Below are 18,874 nucleotides of genomic sequence, written 5' to 3'. Positions count from 1 at the left end.
AGTTTGCTTATCTCTTTACCAGAAAGTTGTATTTCCACACCCACCCCCATGCTTTGACCCATTGTTTTGAAATAACGTGCACACAAAAGAAAAATTTCCAAGAGGGTGTTACAGTCACATTTGCAGAGATGACTGAAAGCTTACAAGGCCAAGAAAAGCACTAGAAACCGAAGCCCATGACATTTGCAAGATATTCCTAATTCTGTTCTCCAGTTGCCTTGAAAGGGCCTATTTGTGATTACCTGAGACAGAAAGGAAGTCATCCACTGAGGTGATGTCATCCACGGCCTCTGTCAACACTCGGACCTGCTTCTCCCACTGGTCTTTGAAGACGTCCATGTTGTCCTGAGCAACTTTGCTCTGTGGTCGGGCAGCCAGTGTGAGAGCAGCATTGATGACCTATTTGTTAGAAACAATCCAGAAAGGCGCTGACTACACTATTTAAGAAAGAAACAAGAAGGTCAGGGATCACATTGAAACCCTGGATCCTGTAGTTTCTCAGGGGTTCTAAGTGGGTTCTCAGTGTTCAAAAGACAATCAGAAACATGAAACATGAAGTATGTTATCAGCTACCATTAGTTTTTGTTTACGTTGTGTTTCTTCTTTTTTAAATAGACAGATTTTATGTTTTTTGTTTTGTCTTTAGCTCTTATTTATTTTTCAGAGACAGAGGGAGATAGAGTGTGAGTAGGGGAGGGGCAGAGAGAGAGAGAGACACAGAATCTGAAGCAGGCTCCAGGCTCTGAACTGTCAGCACAGAGCCTGATATGAGGCTTGAACCCATGAACCGTGAGATGACCTGAGCTGAAGTCAGACGCTAAACTGACTGAGCCGCTCAGGCTCCCCTCTTCTTTGTTTTAAGATATGGTAATTAGCCTCAGGTTTCAAAAAGTGTTTACTGGACAAATCCTATTTACTTAATTCAGATGTGGTAGAAGGCTAACTCCTGTTCTACATGTGCAAAGTTGTAATTTAGTTGAGACAAGGAAAATAGTAATGGAACATTTAAAAATGAGCCCAAAATAAACAGAACAAAGTCAGTATGAGTGGAAAAGACAATAATTACCAGAGTTATTCTGAATACTGGAACAGTTAGGAATTCTTTTTGAGAAAGGTACACCTTGAAACAGCTCAGGAATGATGGCAAGACAAGGCAGGGAGGGACATGAGGGCCTGAGTAGAGAAGTCCCTGAGTATCAGGTCACCAATGGGCTTTTGAAACAAAGTAGATGAGGCTTACCTGGGGACACAGGCTGTCAATCTGGGTGGCTGCCATCCGGACTAATTTCACCCCTTCCTCATTGTTGGAAATGGAACAGGCCAAGTTGGCAACCTGGATTGAAAAGGATTTGAGTGAAAATCATGTTGGGGCAAAGGGGAAGTGTACTGTTGCATGACCTTGCTCCTTCTCTGGAGTCATCTCTTCCAGGGTAATCCTGCTACAAATAAGGATGCCTTTCAGTGATTTACCAAATATTACTAGTTATTATGCTACATTAGACATTTAGTCCAGAAAAGTAAGGTGCTAATAGCAAATTATTGCTTCAAGATTCTCAAGCACACACAATAATGTATTTTAACTGGGTTGCTTTGATCCATTTTCCTCTGTGGACTGCTCTTGTGACTTATACTCTCACTTGAACCCCCTAATACTCATCATGAAGTGTGGCCATGATTTTGGCCACATAAGCGCTAAACTCTGACCAGTGAGAGAGACACTGCAGTGCACTTAGGATTTAAAGGAGATTCACAAGAAGTTGAAAATGAAGGTGTTCTAACCGAAAGGAACCCATATCTGCCTGTCACAGTCTGTCAGGAAACTGCTAGTCTACCAGTAGCCCACTCGAGGACTTTCAGGGGGCAGGCAGTTCTGAGAAACAGATAGGAAAGGCTGATATAACCCAGTAGGCAACAATACAGTGTACAACAAATTAGAATATGTGAATTTAGTAAAAAGGCATTCAGTTTTAATTTTTTTTAAAACATTATACCAGCCAAAACAGCTGCACTGAATTTAAGCTCCCTGGTCAAGCGTTTCAATTTGTATTATTCCTCCTCTTCAAGGAGTGAGAGGTGGTAATACAAGATCAGATTGATTGGCCAAGGTCAACAGCACACAAAGCTACCATCAGAACACTGATCAGTCCCATCAGACTGATGCCAAGAGGGCAAGAGGATGGGGATTAGAAAGGGCAAAGGAGAAGAGAATGGCCACCAGGGCTAGGAGCAGGAGGGCAAGTAGAACAAGTGATTAGCAGACTAAGAATCCCCTGAGCCTTGTGGCCACCTGCCCTTTTGTATCCTGCCACCTCTGCTCTCCAAAACCAGGCTGCCTCTCTACCATGACTTCATGCCCTGGGAGATTAAAATGCAACACACGTGCAGAGTTCCAAATGCAAAAGAAAGCTTAGTCAGACAGTGTGAAGAGCATGGAACTGGAGGTCAGGAGGCTTAACCACTAACTAGTTACAGAGTCACTTCACATTTGGAGGGCCGTTTGTTTATCAGCAAAAGGATATAGGTAGATGGTGATACTAGGAATGCTTACAAAGATTACTTCAGTAAATCATTATCATTGACAATCCCATTTTGAAGCTTTTAAGGAAGAACACTTTACATCTATTGTAGTGAGAATATGTACTATGAGAAACCACAGATGGAATTTCCAAACATTAATTATCAGTTTCTTATATTTTATAGTTTATTTTGGATTCTTCAGATAATTTTCACCATTTTACTCAGTTTTCCAAGCACGTCTGTTTGAAAGACAATATACCTTCCTGCATCCATTTATAGGATGCTAAATGCCCAGAGGTATGAGGCTTCTTGGAGGCAAAGCAAGAATTACAGGTTCTCCATTTTTTTTATATTGTTTCCACTCCATATTTTTATTTATCTTTGTTGTATTTGTATTCCAGTGTATTTTATATTCCAAACACCACATGATGTATGTGACATAGAATTGGTGCTCAATACATGTGTTTTGAATTAAAGAGCAGTTTTAATAGTTTTTTATTGCATATATTTGAAATATATCCTAAAGACACTCTCAAAGATATAGTTGAGTTACCCCTTTAATCTGACTAGACAAAGTTCATACCACCTTCTAGTAGATATTTACCAACACTATGGTGATAAACAATGATTCCTATTTTTTGGTCCACTGTTTGAGTCCAGAATGCAGAGCTCCTTGTTCATGGTGGCATGAAAAAAAAAAAAATCGGGGTGGTGTAAATTTTCCAGAAAGATGTATACATTTAATTTACAATTCTTTAATCTTCAAGTGATTTCTTCCTAATTCTATTGTTGAACAGCCTTCCATTTTATGAAATGAGGATTTCAGATGGTTTTGTTTCCTCTCTATCATCCTTTCCTGGTGTGTGAGACTTGCAATCACACTCTTGCACAGCAGTGGACATAAGCTGAAGAGTTTGGCATGTGGTTCTGTAGAATGACAACAAGGGAGCCTTAGGGCTGAGAAAAACTAGGCTCCTGAGTGAAGGAGATGCCAACCAATAACTTCTACATGGTGATAACAGACTCTTCCTTGTGTATCTTTTGAAATGGGTCTTCATCCTTTATTTAAATAAACTCTATTATGACTTAGATCTAATATGGGAACCTCATTGCCTGGTTGAATCTAATTAGGGGGAACAGGGCTAGTAACACCTAGAAAAAACAAAGAGCCAACAACCCTGAAAGTCCTTTAATTATTCTCCTTAATTTACTGATCCATAAATCCTGAAGTCTGGCAGCCTCCACTCTGCAATGAGCTCCTGCTGTTTAAGTCCACTTAAAATCAGAATTTTATTTACCTTGTATTATACTCTGAAACATTCTGAAACTATTTCCAACACGATGCACAGGATTTCACAATTTCCAAAGGCAGGCAGGTTTACATATCTTAAATTGGCCATGGATTCCATCCAAATTCCTGTTTTCCTTAGGCTTGCCTTTCTGTTTCTCACTGGACCCATTGGCATGATGGTGACTCTGAACATGGTTGTAATATACCGTGATTTCCACAACTCTGGCACCAAACACTGAGTTTCCATCTTTGAGGCAGCTCCCAATCATTATTGTATCTTAAAATGCCTGCTCATATCCTAGCAATAGTCCAAGACCACTGTATACACATAGTAAGTATTTGATTACTTATTTTACCTGTTCTTTAACTACAGGTCTGATGCTATACTAGAAACCCATAAGATAAAATGTCCTATTTTTCAAATCACAAGATTCCCCACACACACCTTGTTTTTTTTAACCAATTTATCATGATAACCTTTCTAAGGGAGGTGGGGCAGGAAGGGAATGGTAAAGTAGAATTTTTAGACATTTGAAAAAGATTAATATGAGTTAAAGAATAGACAGTAGTTATGCTAAGTGAAATAAGTCATACAGAGGAAGACAGATACCATATGTTTTCACTCTTATGTGGATCCTGAGAAGCTTAACAGAAGACCATGGGGGAGGGGAAGAAAAAAAAAAGGTTAGAGAGGGAGGGAGCCAAAAAATAAGAGACTCTTAAAAACTGAGAATAAACTGAGGGTTGATGGGGGGTGGGAGGGAGGGGAAAGTGGCTGATGGGCATTGAGGTGGGCACCTGTTGGGATGAGCACTGGGTGTTGTATGGAAACCAATTTGAAAATAAATTTCATATGAAAAAAAATAGACAATAGATTAACTGATTACTGTTACCAGGCTGCAACCCAAAAGATGTTGAGCAATATGTTTAAATTTAATAAAACCTTGAAACCTGCTTGAGTCAACCAAGCAGGTAACATTTACTGGCTGGTTGTGGCTTCTGATTTGTCCACTCTCGAATTGTTGACAAATTAGCTGAGGCAACAGGAGTCATCTGCCATCATGGAATCTTAGAAAACAATAAAGCATATCATTTATGGTTAGGTGTTGGGCTATTTAGATTGCTTTGGGATTTCTGAAAGGAACCAGATCATGAGTAAAAATGGCATTGCTCCTTGCTTTAGCTAACCATGCTAAATTCCCAGCAATCTCTTTGGAAAGGAAACCCTCCTCTATACCTTCTGAGAACAATGAATTTGGGGAAGCCAAAGCTGAAAAGACTGAGCGAAATCTTCTATCTTTGACTTAGTGTCTCAAAAACCAGTTATCTTGAGGAAAAGGAGGAAGCTTAGCAGCCATCACTAAATTGTGTGCTGCTAACTACAAGGGCCTTAGGAGTTCAGAGAAAAGAACAATCAGTAGTCCTGGGAGGGAATCAGTCAGCACATCATGGAGAGGTAGGATATCCATCTTGCAACACTTCTCTTCTGATTGCCTAATTAGTATAATTTTCAGGATTCTCAAAGATTATGATATTTTGCTCTTCTGGAGGTACACTGTGTAAACAGGTGAAACAAACAATGATATCACCAGCAAGATTAGAAAAACAAGAAGTCAGCAAGGGGAAGTGATACAGATTCCCTTAAGAAAGTAACTTGCATCTTGGGAGTGCCTGGGTGGCTCAGTCTGTTAAGCACCCAACTCTTTTTTTTTTTTTTTCAATATATGAAGTTTATTGTCAAGTTGGTTCCCATGCAACACCCAGTGCTCATCCCAAAAGGTGCCCTCCTCAATACCCATCACCCACCCTCCCCTCCCTCCCACCCCCCATCAACCCTCAGTTTGTTCTCAGTTTTTAAGGGTCTCTTATGCTTTGGCTCTCTTCCACTCTAACCTCTTTTTTTTTTCCTTCCCCTTCCCCATGGATTTCTGTTAAGTTTCTCAGGACCACATAAGAGTGAAACCATATGGTATCTGTCTTTCTCTGTATGGCTTATTTCACTTAGCATCACACTCTCCAGTTCCATCCATGTTGCTACAAAAGGCCATATTTCATTCTTTCTCATTGCCATGTAGTACTCCATTGTGTATATAAACCACAATTTCTTTATCCATTCATCAGTTGATGGACATTTAGGCTCTTTCCATAATTTGGTTATTGTTGAGAGTGCTGCTATAAACATTGGGGTACAAGTGCCCCTATGCATCAGTACTCCTGTATCCCTTGGGTAAATTCCTAGCAGTGCTATTGCTGGGTCATAGGGTAGGTCTATTTTTAATTTTTTGAGAGACCTCCACACTGCTTTCCAAAGCGGCTGCACCAATTTGCATTCCCACCAACAGTGCAAGAGGGTTCCCATTTCTCCACATCCTCTCCAGCATCTATAGTCTCCTGATTTGTTCATTTTGGCCACTCTGACTGGCGTCAGGTGATATCTGAGTGTGGTTTTGATTTGTATTTCCCTGATGAGGAACGACGTTGAACCTCTTTTCATCTGCCTGTTGGCCATCCGGGTGTCTTCTTTAGAGAAGTGTCTATGCATGTTTTCTGCCCATTTCTTCACTGGGTTATTTGCTTTTTTGGGTGTGGAGTTTGGTGAGCTCTTTAGATTTTGGATACTAGCCCTTTGTCTGATATGTCATTTGCAAATATCTTTTCCCATTCTGTTGGTTGCCTTTTAGTTTTGTTGGTTGTTTCCTTTGCTGTGCAGAAGCTTTTTATCTTCATAAAGTCCCAGTAATTCATTTTTGCTTTTAATTCCCTTGCCTTTGGGGATGTGTCAAGTAAGAAATTGCTACGGCTGAGGTCAGAGAGGTCTTTTCCTGCTTTCTCCGCTAGGGTTTTGATGGTTTCCTGTCTCACATTCAGGTCCTTTATCCATTTTGAGTTTATTTTTGTGAATGGTGTGAGAAAGTGGTCTAGTTTCAACCTTCTGCATGTTGCTGTCCAGTTCTCCCAGCACCATTTGTTAAAGAGACTGTCTTTTTTCCGTTGGATGTTCTTTCCTGCTTTGTCAAAGATGAGTTGGCCATGCGTTTGTGGGTCTAGTTCTGGGGTTTCTATTCTATTCCATTGGTCTATGTGTCTGTTTTTGTGCCAATACCATGCTGTCTTGATGATTACAGCTTTGTATTAGAGCTGGGATTGTGATGCCTCCTGCTTTGGTCTTCTTCTTCAAAATTACTTTGGCTATTCGGGGCCTTTTGTGGTTCCATATGAATTTTAGGATTGCTTGTTCTAGTTTCGAGAAGAATGCTGGTGCAATTTTGATTGGGATTGCATTGAATGTGTAGATAGCTTTGGGAGCACCCAACTCTTGACTTCACCTCAGGTCATGATCTCATGGTTCTTAAGTTCAAGTCCTTCATCGGACTTTGTGCTGACAGCATGAAGCCTGCTTGGGATTCTGTCTCCCTCTCTCGGTGCCCCTCCCCTGCTTGCTCTCTCAAAAAATAAATTTAAAAAATTAAGTTTATTTATATATTTTGAGGAAGATAGAGAGAAAGTGGGGGAGGGGCAAAGAGAGGGAGAGAGAGAATTCCAAGCAGGCTCTGCACTGGCAGCACGGAGACCCATGCAGGGCCTGAACTCACAAACCATGAGATCACGACCTCAGCTGAAACCAAGAGTTGGACATTTAACTGACCGAGCCACTCAGGCACCACTAAAAATTTTTTAAAAAGAAAGTAACTTGCTCCTTGAACTGCATTTGTACCATTGGCATCCACTCCCTAACCTTTTAATAATAAACACAGTTGGCCAGAAGCAGATATTCCAGAGACGATGATGGTTAAAATCCATCATCGATGAAATTGACAAAATCATAAATGCTTAGAGCCCTCACAAAAATATACTGTGATCATTTAAAATGCACAATGTTTTCCATTACCAAACAACAAAACAAAAAACAAAAACTCACACAGTTCAAATCTCCAAACAAACAGCCCATCATGGCTGTGAAATTTGGTTTTGTGTAGACATCACTACCCAAAGTAGCTCCATCTCAAAAATGCCATAGATTTGTCTGAACATTTACAAGTAAAGCCAAAATGCCTGGAAGGCTGAGCTTTAATTAAACATTAAAAACCTCTGCTAATAAAGTATTTAGGCATTTAACTCCAAAGTGATACGAGGTGCATCAGAAAGACGAGAACATTTTCTTCTTTTCTAGCCCTGGAAATCAAATTACATTTTTTAATATTCGTAATTCTGTTCAACTCCAAACACCAGCACATATTCAGTGCATTCAACCCCCAAAACACTTTATCATTTCATTAATTTTTACAGCTTCAGGTATCATTGTGGTGTTTTAAGAAGAGCATACTATTGAAATAAAGTAGAATAGCAATTTGGAGGTTTATAAAGTGCTTGTTCCTCATGTTAATATTGCTTCATCATTGTAAATTTGAGCACAAAATGAACTTATTTACTACTAAAAGGGAATTTATGGCATGTCTACTCACCACAATCACCTATCCATATAAAACCATAAAGAGATGATGCCACAAATTCCACACCAGCTGTTGTTCTCTAGAACACTCAGGGGAGTGAAGGGTGCTATGGTCTCGGTCTGAAGATTTACTCAGTTATCTGCACTGATAAGATCAGCACACAAACGGCATTAAAATATATGTGCCTAGCTTGTATAGAATTTGTAGGTTTCTACAGAATATGCCTCTTATGTTACAGATGGGGTTTTATAATTCAGGAAGAGACAAGATGATACCCTTGCCTGAAATGTGAGAGGAAAGACAGAAGGAGCTGATATTAAGACGAGGGATTTGACCTTAAGAGGGTGATGGACTTCCACAGACATGGACATCTGAGCATATTTCATGGCCACCTTCACAATTTGATTTGAGAAGAGCTTGAAAGGTCTGGATGTCCCAGAACATGTTTGTTTCATGCTGAGATGTCATGGAATCCTTTTAAAATGCAGCTGCTTCAGGCTGAGATGAGTTTATCAACTTCACTGCTAGTAACTTAAGTTCTGAAGGTTAGAGGGCACAGCCAACAGGGATAATGTGATCAGGGAAGAATGGCAAAGGAGAGGGTGGCAGCTGGGGGACAGCAAAACAACACTGAGGGGGCGGGGGGCAGAAGGAAGTAAGAAGTACTTTTATGCTCCTGTCTTTAATGACCTCTCTAAAGCATCTGGGACTCTTGATTATTCTATACATTTTAATTTTTAATATCATACAACGGTCAGGATCTTGGGCTATGCAGTTGGGCAGCTTGGGGTTTGTATCTTGACTCTTGTCCTTCCTTGCTGAGCAGGGTACTTTACCTCTGTAAGCCTCGATTTTCTCAACTATAAAATAGAACTATAAAATAACAAAAAAGTGGCAATAAGGTTGAAATGAAACATGACTACAGTACTTAAGTCAACTTGGTTGAGCATCCAACTCTTGATTTTGGCTCAGGTCATGATCCCAAGGTTGTGGGATTGAGCCCCAAGTTGGGCTTCACATTGAATGTGGAGCCTGCTTAGGATTCTCCCCCTCTCCCGCTCTGTCTCTCTCTCTCTCTCTCTCTTCCTCTGCCACTCTCCCCTGTGTGCTCTCTCAAATAAAAATTAAAAAAAATTAAGTTCTTATTGTTAATATTACTACATAGGAAGTAACAGAGGCAGTGATAGAAAATAAAGGGAGGTCTACTTTACATATGATCATTCATATAATTTATCCTTTCATTATGCATAATTTTATTAAAGTTGTGATCTCCACTTGCATCTTGCTCACTGCTTATATCACAAATATTTTCCAGATTCTCTATATACCTGTAATTATTTTTTTAATAATTAGTAAGATTCTTGAATGTTTTTGCTTCATTATTTGGTAAGTCAATTCCCTTTAAAAAGGGAATTTATTTAAAGGAGTTTCCAGTGTTTGCTTTTACCAAAAACAAAGTAGCATACATACATCTTTACACATCCAGTTTTTGCTCCCGTCAGAAGTGGACTTTCTGGGTCAAGGAAACTGTTCCAGCACTTGCTTACATGTGGCCATAATGCTTGCCGAAAGCCCCCTAACAACAAATGAATTGCTAATTCTCCAATGTCACTAGCATCAAATCCCACACTCTGACACTGTTTCTTCTTGCCTTCTCAGCCATAACCACATCATCTGAACACCTTTCCAACCTTCATTCTACAAATCAGTTATATTCTACCAGTATAAATCAGCATTGCTTAAAAAGTCACTTTACTGGCCACCTGGGTGGCTCAGTTAGTTAAGCGTCCAACTTGCGCTCTGGTAAAAGTCACTTTACTGGCTTCCGCTCTGGTCATGATCTCAGCTTCTGAACTCAAGCCCCGCATTGGGCTCTCTGCTTTCAGCACAGAGCCCACTTCAGATCCTTTGTCCCCATCTCTCTCTGCCGCTCCCTACTTGCATTCTCTCTCTCTCTCAAAAATAAATAAACATTAAAAAAAAAAGCCACATCATGTTTTCTCAGTGAGCCTGTGAATTCTTGTAGGACAGAAGACTTCACTACACCCAGCACATAGCTGGGATCACAGATACTCAATTCCAATTTTTTCATTTACCAAATCCCCCAGGTTCCCTCCATATGTATAAAGCAGAGGACTATTCAACTTGTCATAACCTGGTCATAGCTAGAAGGGCCCCAAGTTCTAGGATCTGATATAGGAACAAGTGTATGTTCTCTGTGCCATCCTTTTTGCAGCTTATCAAATCAGCACTGAGTAGTTAATACTAAATGAAACTTGTACAAAATCCTGCCACATGATGCTAGGCAGCGATTTCTTCCCAACCCCACCACACTTCGTATCCTGGCCTAGGCTTCTAATCTATTAGAACACAAATCTGAATTCCTAGAGCTCCTTGGGGATACAGAACAGCACTTTTGTCTGTGTTCTTAGGTACATATACCACTTGAAAATGCTGTTTGCATGCCTCTGCCCAAATTAAAGTGATCAGTCTGCCCTGTTGACTTTAATGGAGGTAATCACCAGTTCACATTCATGAACAAATTGATGTGCTTGCTTCATAGCTGAATCATCAGCATAAATCTATACCTTTCATATATAAAAACCTCAGTGGCTTAAAATAATGCAATAAAATATAACCTAATGCCTTCTTGATGCCTGTTCATCAATAATGTGTGGCTATGTGAAGAGGATAGGAGAGATTTAGAATATGTTATCTAAAATCATGCAGTGAATATAATGTCATTTTAATTACTGAAGGCCTCCTGGGATTCTGTTTTCTCCATCCTTTCATTGAGGAAATGAATTATTATTTTCACTGTTATTTGGTTTTTCAGAGTCCCATGTAATAAATGTAATCTTAACTGATTTCCAAGTGAATAGAACATGTTGACCTTCATATATGTAAGATGACTCCCTCAGGGGGCCCAGAGCCCCAGGATCTATCTCTGGCAGTGGAGACTTTTAGCAGAAGCCCACGAATTTTTCAAAAGATCTAGATGAATAAACGAGTGCATATACTCTGTATAGCTTGGTCATACATTTTAAGATGACAAGTGAAGTGTGGAATCAAGGCCATAACCACAGTGCAGAGGGAATCTATCCAAGCCAATACTGAATGTGTGACTTCAGCCCCCTTTGCACAAAATTCCAACTTGAAAAGAGAGAAGTCCTTACTTCTACTTAATGCCTCAGGGTTTTTTTTTGTTTGTTTTTTTTGTTTTTTTGTTTTTGAGGGGTGGGGGGATAGGGGGCAGTGGTGAAGATGCCTCCATCAGTTAAATTGTTAGTAATTGGCCAAAGCTTAATTCATGGTCCACATGTCTCTTAAGACTTCCCATTCACACCAGCGAATAGATCACTCTTCTAAATGTCTTCAGGATTACTGCCTGCACCACTAGTGATGACTTACCACATACTATTGTTTTATTCATTACTTGTGATACGTGCAGATGGATAGATAATTACATACATGCAGAATTAAATATGCAGACATACAGATATCATGCATCTTCAATTAAAATTTAACCTTCTTTAGAATGGTTGTGTTTTATTCATCTTTATGGTCCCTACAGCTCCCTGTACAAGATCTTTCACACAACAGATATAAATGTAGTTCCAAGGGGTGCCTGAGTGGCTCAGTTGGTTAAGTGTCTGACTTCAGCTCAGGTCATGATGTCACGGTTCATGCGTTTGAGCCCCACGTCAGGCTCTGTGCTGAACTCTTGCTCAGAGCCTGGAGCCTGCTTCAGATTCTGTGTCTCCTTCTCTCTCTGCCCCTTTTCCACTTGTGCTCTGTCTCACTCTCTCAAAAAATAAATAAATGTTAAAAAAAAAAACAAAAAAAAAAACAAAAACAAAAAAAAAACAAAGGAGGGATGCCCCTCTCATTTAAATGTAGTTCCAAGGCAGCTTCCCTATCCTGGATGTTTTCCTACCTTCTGCCCTACCTGTACCCACCTCAAATGAGGCCTATTCCCTCTTATCACAGTTTACCCAGGAAAAGGATGCTATTGATTAATCAAAGTAACTACCCACTCAGGTAATTATTTTCTCCTCCTAGAGAAAATATAATATTCTCTAATATATTCCTCCTACTATAACACCTTAACCCAATTAAGATGTTCAGGTCCTTAAGAATTTAAGGAAAAACGTCCATTGTAGAAACTTCAGGGCCCCTGTGCAAGTTGTTGGAGAAATATGTAAGGACGATGACCTTTCTTTAAGCTCTGTAATATTTATCTAAAATTTCTTCTGTCTTTACTTTCTCTGATCACCTCTTTTGGTAAATCAAGTAGTATTGGAGCACATCCTACCCATTCACTTATATATGCTCCATGACTGCTTTTTTACTATAAGGGCAGAGTTGAGTAGTTACAACAGAATCCACATACACACAAGCCATGAATATTTCCTATCTAGACCTTTACAAAAGAAGATTGCAAACTCCTGATTTAGATGAAAACTTGGGCTGAATCAACCAGCTAATTTTGTTAGACCTGCCAAATATGCCAAAGCATCTGCATAGCAGGAAATGGCAAAGGCATGATATTTATGACACAAGTGCAATTAAGAAAATCAAGTAGATCAGGGAGGGGCTCACATTCTTAGCCTACAAAATCATGTGCCCCTCCCAGGTCTACTTAACAGTAAGTTTTGAGACAAAAGAAGGAAAAAAAAAGGGATAGGGGGGAGACAGGAGAGCTGAGAGTGGGACAGTAGTGGGACACCTGGAAGGACCTCAAGGATGTTGTCCACTGCCCCCAAGCATTTACACAAGTGGTTTGCTGGTGAATAGAGTCAAGAGAAGCAAGTAAGAGTCAATAATTCCATGTGGCTTATCTCACAGCATAGCCTCCTCAACCACCCTTTCCTGAAACAGGAGGATCACTCTCCATTCTTTGGGTTTCTTTGAATTAGCCAAGATGGTCAATTTGCATCCGTCTTGGATATCCACTTTGCCTTTCATTACCCACCCCCCCCACTCTACCCACCCCTTGGGCTTCAGCAGTCTGCACAGTGAACTCAACACAAAGACCTAGAGTATAGCTAACAGAAGGTACTGGACCCCCAATATCTCTTTGGCAAAAGCCTGTGCCTGGTCACTGCAATGGGCATTGTTCTGAGGAAGATTCCTGGAAACCTGTCTTATTACAGCCTTAGAGGGCTCAAAGTAGACTAGAGCAACAGGGTATGGGAGATAACTGGACTCTAGTACTGAGCCAAACAAGGGAAGAAACTGAAGAAACGACCTTCAAAGAAGCTCCAACTCTTAACAGCCATATATTTCCAGCCCTCAGGCACCTATACATACATTCTTTCTTTTCATTGCCTCCTGGAACCTTTCCAGGCTTGGTCCCTCAAACCTGCTTGCTCCATCTCATCTGTACTTGATTGCTAGCTTTTCCTTTCTTCATTTCACACCTCTTATTTAATTTTTCTCCCCATTCTCTTATCAAGTTTCAGTTCTCCCCTTGGTCTGTCTCCAAGCTTGTGTGAGTACAGAATACAGCTCCCCTTTTCCAGGGCTTTCCCCTAGGGACAAGCTCACCCATTGCCATGCCCAAACTAGATGGTATTCCAGGTCCCTCAGGTACCAGGGAAGGGACAGAGCTGTCAGTGTCTGCTGCATTGCAGGCTCATGAGACAATGTCAACAAAGCCAACCACATGTAGCAGCCCTCAGACTCTCCAATACCCTGACACATGTTTTCATTCTCATCCTAGTTCTGCTCTCTTTACCTTCTTTCATACTCTTGTTCCTGCTACAAGTTCTCCTTTGCTTAATACCTGTGAGTGCTTTTACCTAGCTAACTAACATCTTTTTACCAGGGGATACCCTCTCACTTTCATCCTTACCTATAGTCTTTATAGCTCTTCTCTACAAGACACACACACAGCCAGCCAAAGTCTCCTGATTTCATTGATAACCGATGCTTTTACAAATCTCTTCCAAGCTAGAAACTCCCTTGTTGAGTGCTCCACAGCGCCTTCCTTCAATGGGCCACAAGCCCCTACTGATGCGTGCAAATGTACCAGTGCCTTGCTCATCTCTGAAATCTGACACACATCCATGCTGCTCAAAGATCAGAGCAGAGCTGTGCCAGAGAGTAAGCAGCAGAGTTACTCCAGATCACCTGGGAGCTGTGTCAGAATAGGCTCTGCCACATGGAACTCCTGTTCTTCTTAGGTGACCTTCAAGTAGCCACTTCCACCTTGTTGGGCAACAGATGTGGTCATCATACTTCAGAACCATTACCCGCTTTGGACCCCAGATATATCCTGGTTTCATCAGCAGTCCCTCAAGAGACCATGGGCAGGTCTAGATGGAAGGAATAGCTGTGCCTGCAAAAGCTCATGTCAACTCCCAGCCATGATTATGTTCATAACCAATGCTCATAGGAACAGGCCGAGCCCCACAATGCCCTTCAAATGTGCCTCGGCTTGGCAACTTCCTACAAAGAACCATTTTGCTGTCATCCTCAGTGGGTCACTTTTTTTCCCTCCTAGCTGAATCAGTCGTCCGAGTGAATGGCTAGTCAGCCTGACCTTTCAATTTGCTGTGTGAAATAAAGCTAAAGATGGTATTCTGACTAATAGTCCCAGAGAGAGGCAAGGAATGAGGAAATTCTATACATCTTGTTTCTGTTTAGCTTTGTGCTCTCCAGGCTAGCTGTTTAACTGTGGCCTTTTGCCTGGAATGAGCTTTGCATTTTTTCCCATGGGATCCAGGTATAGCGAGGACACTTGTTGTGGGAACACCAATAATATTGTGTGTGCACATAGAGGAAGGGAGAGAAAGAGAGCTATATAGATGTTTGAGGGTTTTCATCAACATAAATGCTCTTACCTAAGAAAGCTATAATTACAATTATTATTTTAACATTCTCTGAAGCCTGAGTAAATTTCTAACTTTTAAATGGCTTCATACCCATGATTTCATGACAGAATATTATGTAGACAGAGATGTATATTTTTTAGTTGGCATTATTTACTGATGAAATAGCAGTAACAAACTATGCCCATAAGCCAAATATAACTAGTGGTTTGTTTCCATATGATCTTCGAGCTAAGAATGGTTTTTAGATTTAAAAAGGGTAGTTAAATACACACACCTCAACACCAAACAAATAATTAGATTAAACAGAGGAAGAGAACTTGGACATTTTTCTGAAGAAGACATAAAGATGGCCAACAGACACATTAAAAGACATTCAACATCATGAATCATCAGGGAAATGCAAATAAAACAATGCGACACCACCTTACACCAGTCAGAATGGCTGGTATCAAGAAGACAAGAAATAAGCTTTGATGGGGATGTAGAAAAAAGGGAACCCTCATGCACTGTTGGTGGGAATGTAAATTGGTGCAGCCACTTTGGAAAACAGTCAGGAGGTTCCTCAAAAAACTAAAAATAGAAATACCACAGGATCCAGTAATTCCACTACTGGGTATTTACCCAAAGAGAAATGAAAATACTAATTCAAAACTATGTATGCACTCTGTGTTCATTGCAACATTATTTATAATAGCCAGATATGGAAGCAACCTAAAGGTGCATCCATAGATGAATGGATAAAGATGTGATACACACACACACCCATACACGATGAAATATTACTCAGTCATAAAAAAGAATATCTTGCCACTTATGACATGGACAGACCTAGAGGATATTATGCTAAGTTAAATAAGTCAGCCAGAGAAAGAGAATTACTGTATGATTTCACATGTATGGTGTAGAATCTAAAAAACAAAACAAATGAACAGACAGACACTTAAATACAGAGAACTGGTTGTTTCCAGAGGGGAAATAGGGTGGGGGATAAAATAGATGAAGGAAATTAAGAAGTAGTAACTTCCAGTTATAAAATAAATAAGTCATGCAGTTGAAAAGTACAGAATAAGAAAGAGAGTCAGTAATATTGTAATAACATTCATGGTGACAGATGGTGACTATACTTATCATGGTGAGCACTAAGTAATGTGCAAAATTGTTGAATCACTATGTTGTACACCTGAAACTAAGATAACATTGTATGCCAATTGTACTTCAATAAAACACACACAGAAAAATAATGTAAGACCCAATGTGACCCCTAAAGCCTAAAGTATTTAGCACTTTGAATAAAAGTCTGCTAACCCCTTGAGTATGGTACAGTTATAAATATGAAGACTTTTCTGGTGTCTGTCTGCTTACAGACCAGGAAATGAGTTGTTCCAAGTGCTTCAGTACTAGATGTCCTTGCCTCTGTTCAATGAAGCTGTCTATGCTTATACCAGAAAAGAGCTTGGGAAAATGTTCTTCAAAGGCAAGGATCTTTTTATTCCTCATCCCTTTATATTTATTTACCTAAACCCTATTACATCATTCATCACTTCACCAGATATAGCTCCTCTAAAGATCCAGTATATCCTCAGGGACTAAAATCTGCTAAGTTTAAGAATGTTGCAAAGAATATGTCCAAGATTTTTTTAAAAATTCACAAAGAATCAGTGCAAAAATCATGTTGGAGGCAATGTCTCTAGAATATGGGCAAAACTCCCAAAGTGTCCACTTTGAAGAAAAAAACATTCTTTTGGATAAATATGTTGCATGTGGAGGGTACACCTTGTATGTACCAGGACATTTAAGATCCATAAGAATGCCAAAAAATGCCATTCTTTGGCATGGAGTCTGACTCACTGTTTGAGAGTGATAGAATATGGGGAAGAAAGAGCTTTGCTAGTCAAAGCGTTGTCCACAGGCAAGTAGAAGAGCCATCCCCTGGCGGGGGGTGGGGGTTGTAGTTAGAAAACCAGAATTTTGAGTCTGTCCTAGACCTACTGAATCACAGCCCACACCCAGGCACATTGTAGTTCAAAAAGTATTGGCATAATGCAACCAAAATCAGATGTGAGACTCGGTAGTTCTTCTAGGTGGGCAAGTGAGTTAAGTTGGCATGTCCTCCTCTATAAGATAGATAGGATACCTAACTTTCATCATAAGGATAATGGTTACCAAGGTATCAAATAGTGTTCCACAAAAGGTTAACTCCTGATTTATGATTAAGGGAGCTACTACAAGGCAGTAAATACTAAAGCATGATGGGAAAAGCGATTTGATAGGAGATGTTTGACACAAAAATTGAGTCTCTGCTCTTTTTAGCAAGTGATTTGACACTGGCTATAGGAAGAAAATGACCAATTCATATAGGAATAACGATGCATGACTCAGAAAGGATTTTAGAGATCTTCTAATCCAATGGTTCTAGTCTTAGATGCATATTAGAATCATCTAGAATTAAAAAAAAATTCCAATGTCCAGGCTGTACCACAGAGATTTTAGAGTGGGGCTTACAAAAAAGATTTTTATTTTTTAATCCCCTAGATGATTCAAGTTGTAAAACTAAGGTTGAAAATTACTGATTTATCCAAACAAACTCTTATTCCCTTTCTCATGTGCATCATCTCCATCAATTTTACCAAAAAGAATATTTATTCTAAAGGTCTTAGAAAACTTTCCCTTGGTCATGCAGTTAAGTTGCTATAAAACAGAGGCCAGGATTCAGGTCTCTCGATTTCTGTCATTTTTAACTTTGGATGCACATTGAAAACTCCCAAGAAGCATTAACAAAAAAATTGATACCTGGGACCTACTCTCACAGATTCTGATATACTTGTTCTTAGATGTGGACTAAGCATCTCACCAGAGGAGATTTTGATTCTCGAAGTCTGCAAAGGGCCTGACAATTCCTGCCTCTGAAAGATTCCTCAAGTAGTACCTAAGATAAGGCAAATTTCAGATAAAACTGATATAATCTATGGCTAGTATCAGCATCACCTGAGAATTCATTAGAAATGTACATTTTCAAAGTCCCCCACCCCCAGACCTGCTAAATCAGAAATAAGAGTGGGGCCCAACCTTGCCCAATCTTCCAATCTCTAGCCGACAGAAATTTCCCCAACATTGTACCTGTTCTGCTTTCTTGGGAAAACAAACAAACAAACAAACACATATATAATAGAATGTAATATGTATGTATTATATATATATATATATATATATATATATATATATATATATATCCAAATCATCACTTTTTTATCTATAGAAGTAAGCCATTTGAGAGGGTTTTTTTTTTTTTTAACACTTTTAATTAGAGAGGCCTAACTGCTATCATTATTCATGAATATTCTGGGTGGGAGTGAAAACCTGTGATGTAACACTCAAAGCACTTTCCTGGGCCTTCAGGGTAGTGAAGCCAACTGGGTCATTGCTCGTTTTTCCACTGAAATGCAGATGTGCGCACATACAATGACCACCTCTTATTATCCGCTCCCTGCCCCCCTAATGTTATACAAGTGACACGATGAGGCTAAAAGTCCATGTAGTTCTTTATCTCCAGGATTCTTAGGGGAGTTGACATTCAAGGGATTCCTGGATACTTGTATGGTGCTTAAGACTCTTTCAGAATTACTTTCTCACTCAATGCTAAAAACAACTGAAATAACAAGAGTTGGAATATGCATTAATTGTCCACTTTCGTAGGAAGCTTCATGTGTATTTTCTCTTTATATAAAACACTGAGAGGTAGGTACTGTTATTATCATTCCCATATTATAGATGAGCAA

The 18,874-nt window shown here is 39.8% G+C and overlaps 1 protein-coding gene across 4 annotated transcripts in view; it reads right to left on the bottom strand.

The window, feature by feature from the left end:
• The window catches only part of CTNNA2 (catenin alpha 2), a 1,115,456-nt gene that overhangs the window by 114,987 nt on the left and 981,595 nt on the right, over positions 1-18,874 (bottom strand). For all 4 annotated transcript variants that reach the window (XM_043603825.1, XM_043603826.1, XM_043603827.1 and 1 more), the window contains exons 10-11: positions 1,241-1,333; positions 243-399 (exon numbers count right to left, since the gene is read on the bottom strand). In XM_043603825.1, the coding sequence (XP_043459760.1) occupies positions 243-399; positions 1,241-1,333 (250 nt within the window). The remainder of the gene's footprint in view (positions 1-242; positions 400-1,240; positions 1,334-18,874) is intronic.

Source organism: Prionailurus bengalensis, chromosome A3 (assembly GCF_016509475.1).
Source record: "Prionailurus bengalensis isolate Pbe53 chromosome A3, Fcat_Pben_1.1_paternal_pri, whole genome shotgun sequence".
NCBI lineage: Eukaryota > Metazoa > Chordata > Mammalia > Carnivora > Felidae > Prionailurus > Prionailurus bengalensis.
The sequence above is the reverse complement of the archived record's forward strand: the minus strand, read 5'-3'. Positions and strand labels throughout refer to the sequence as shown.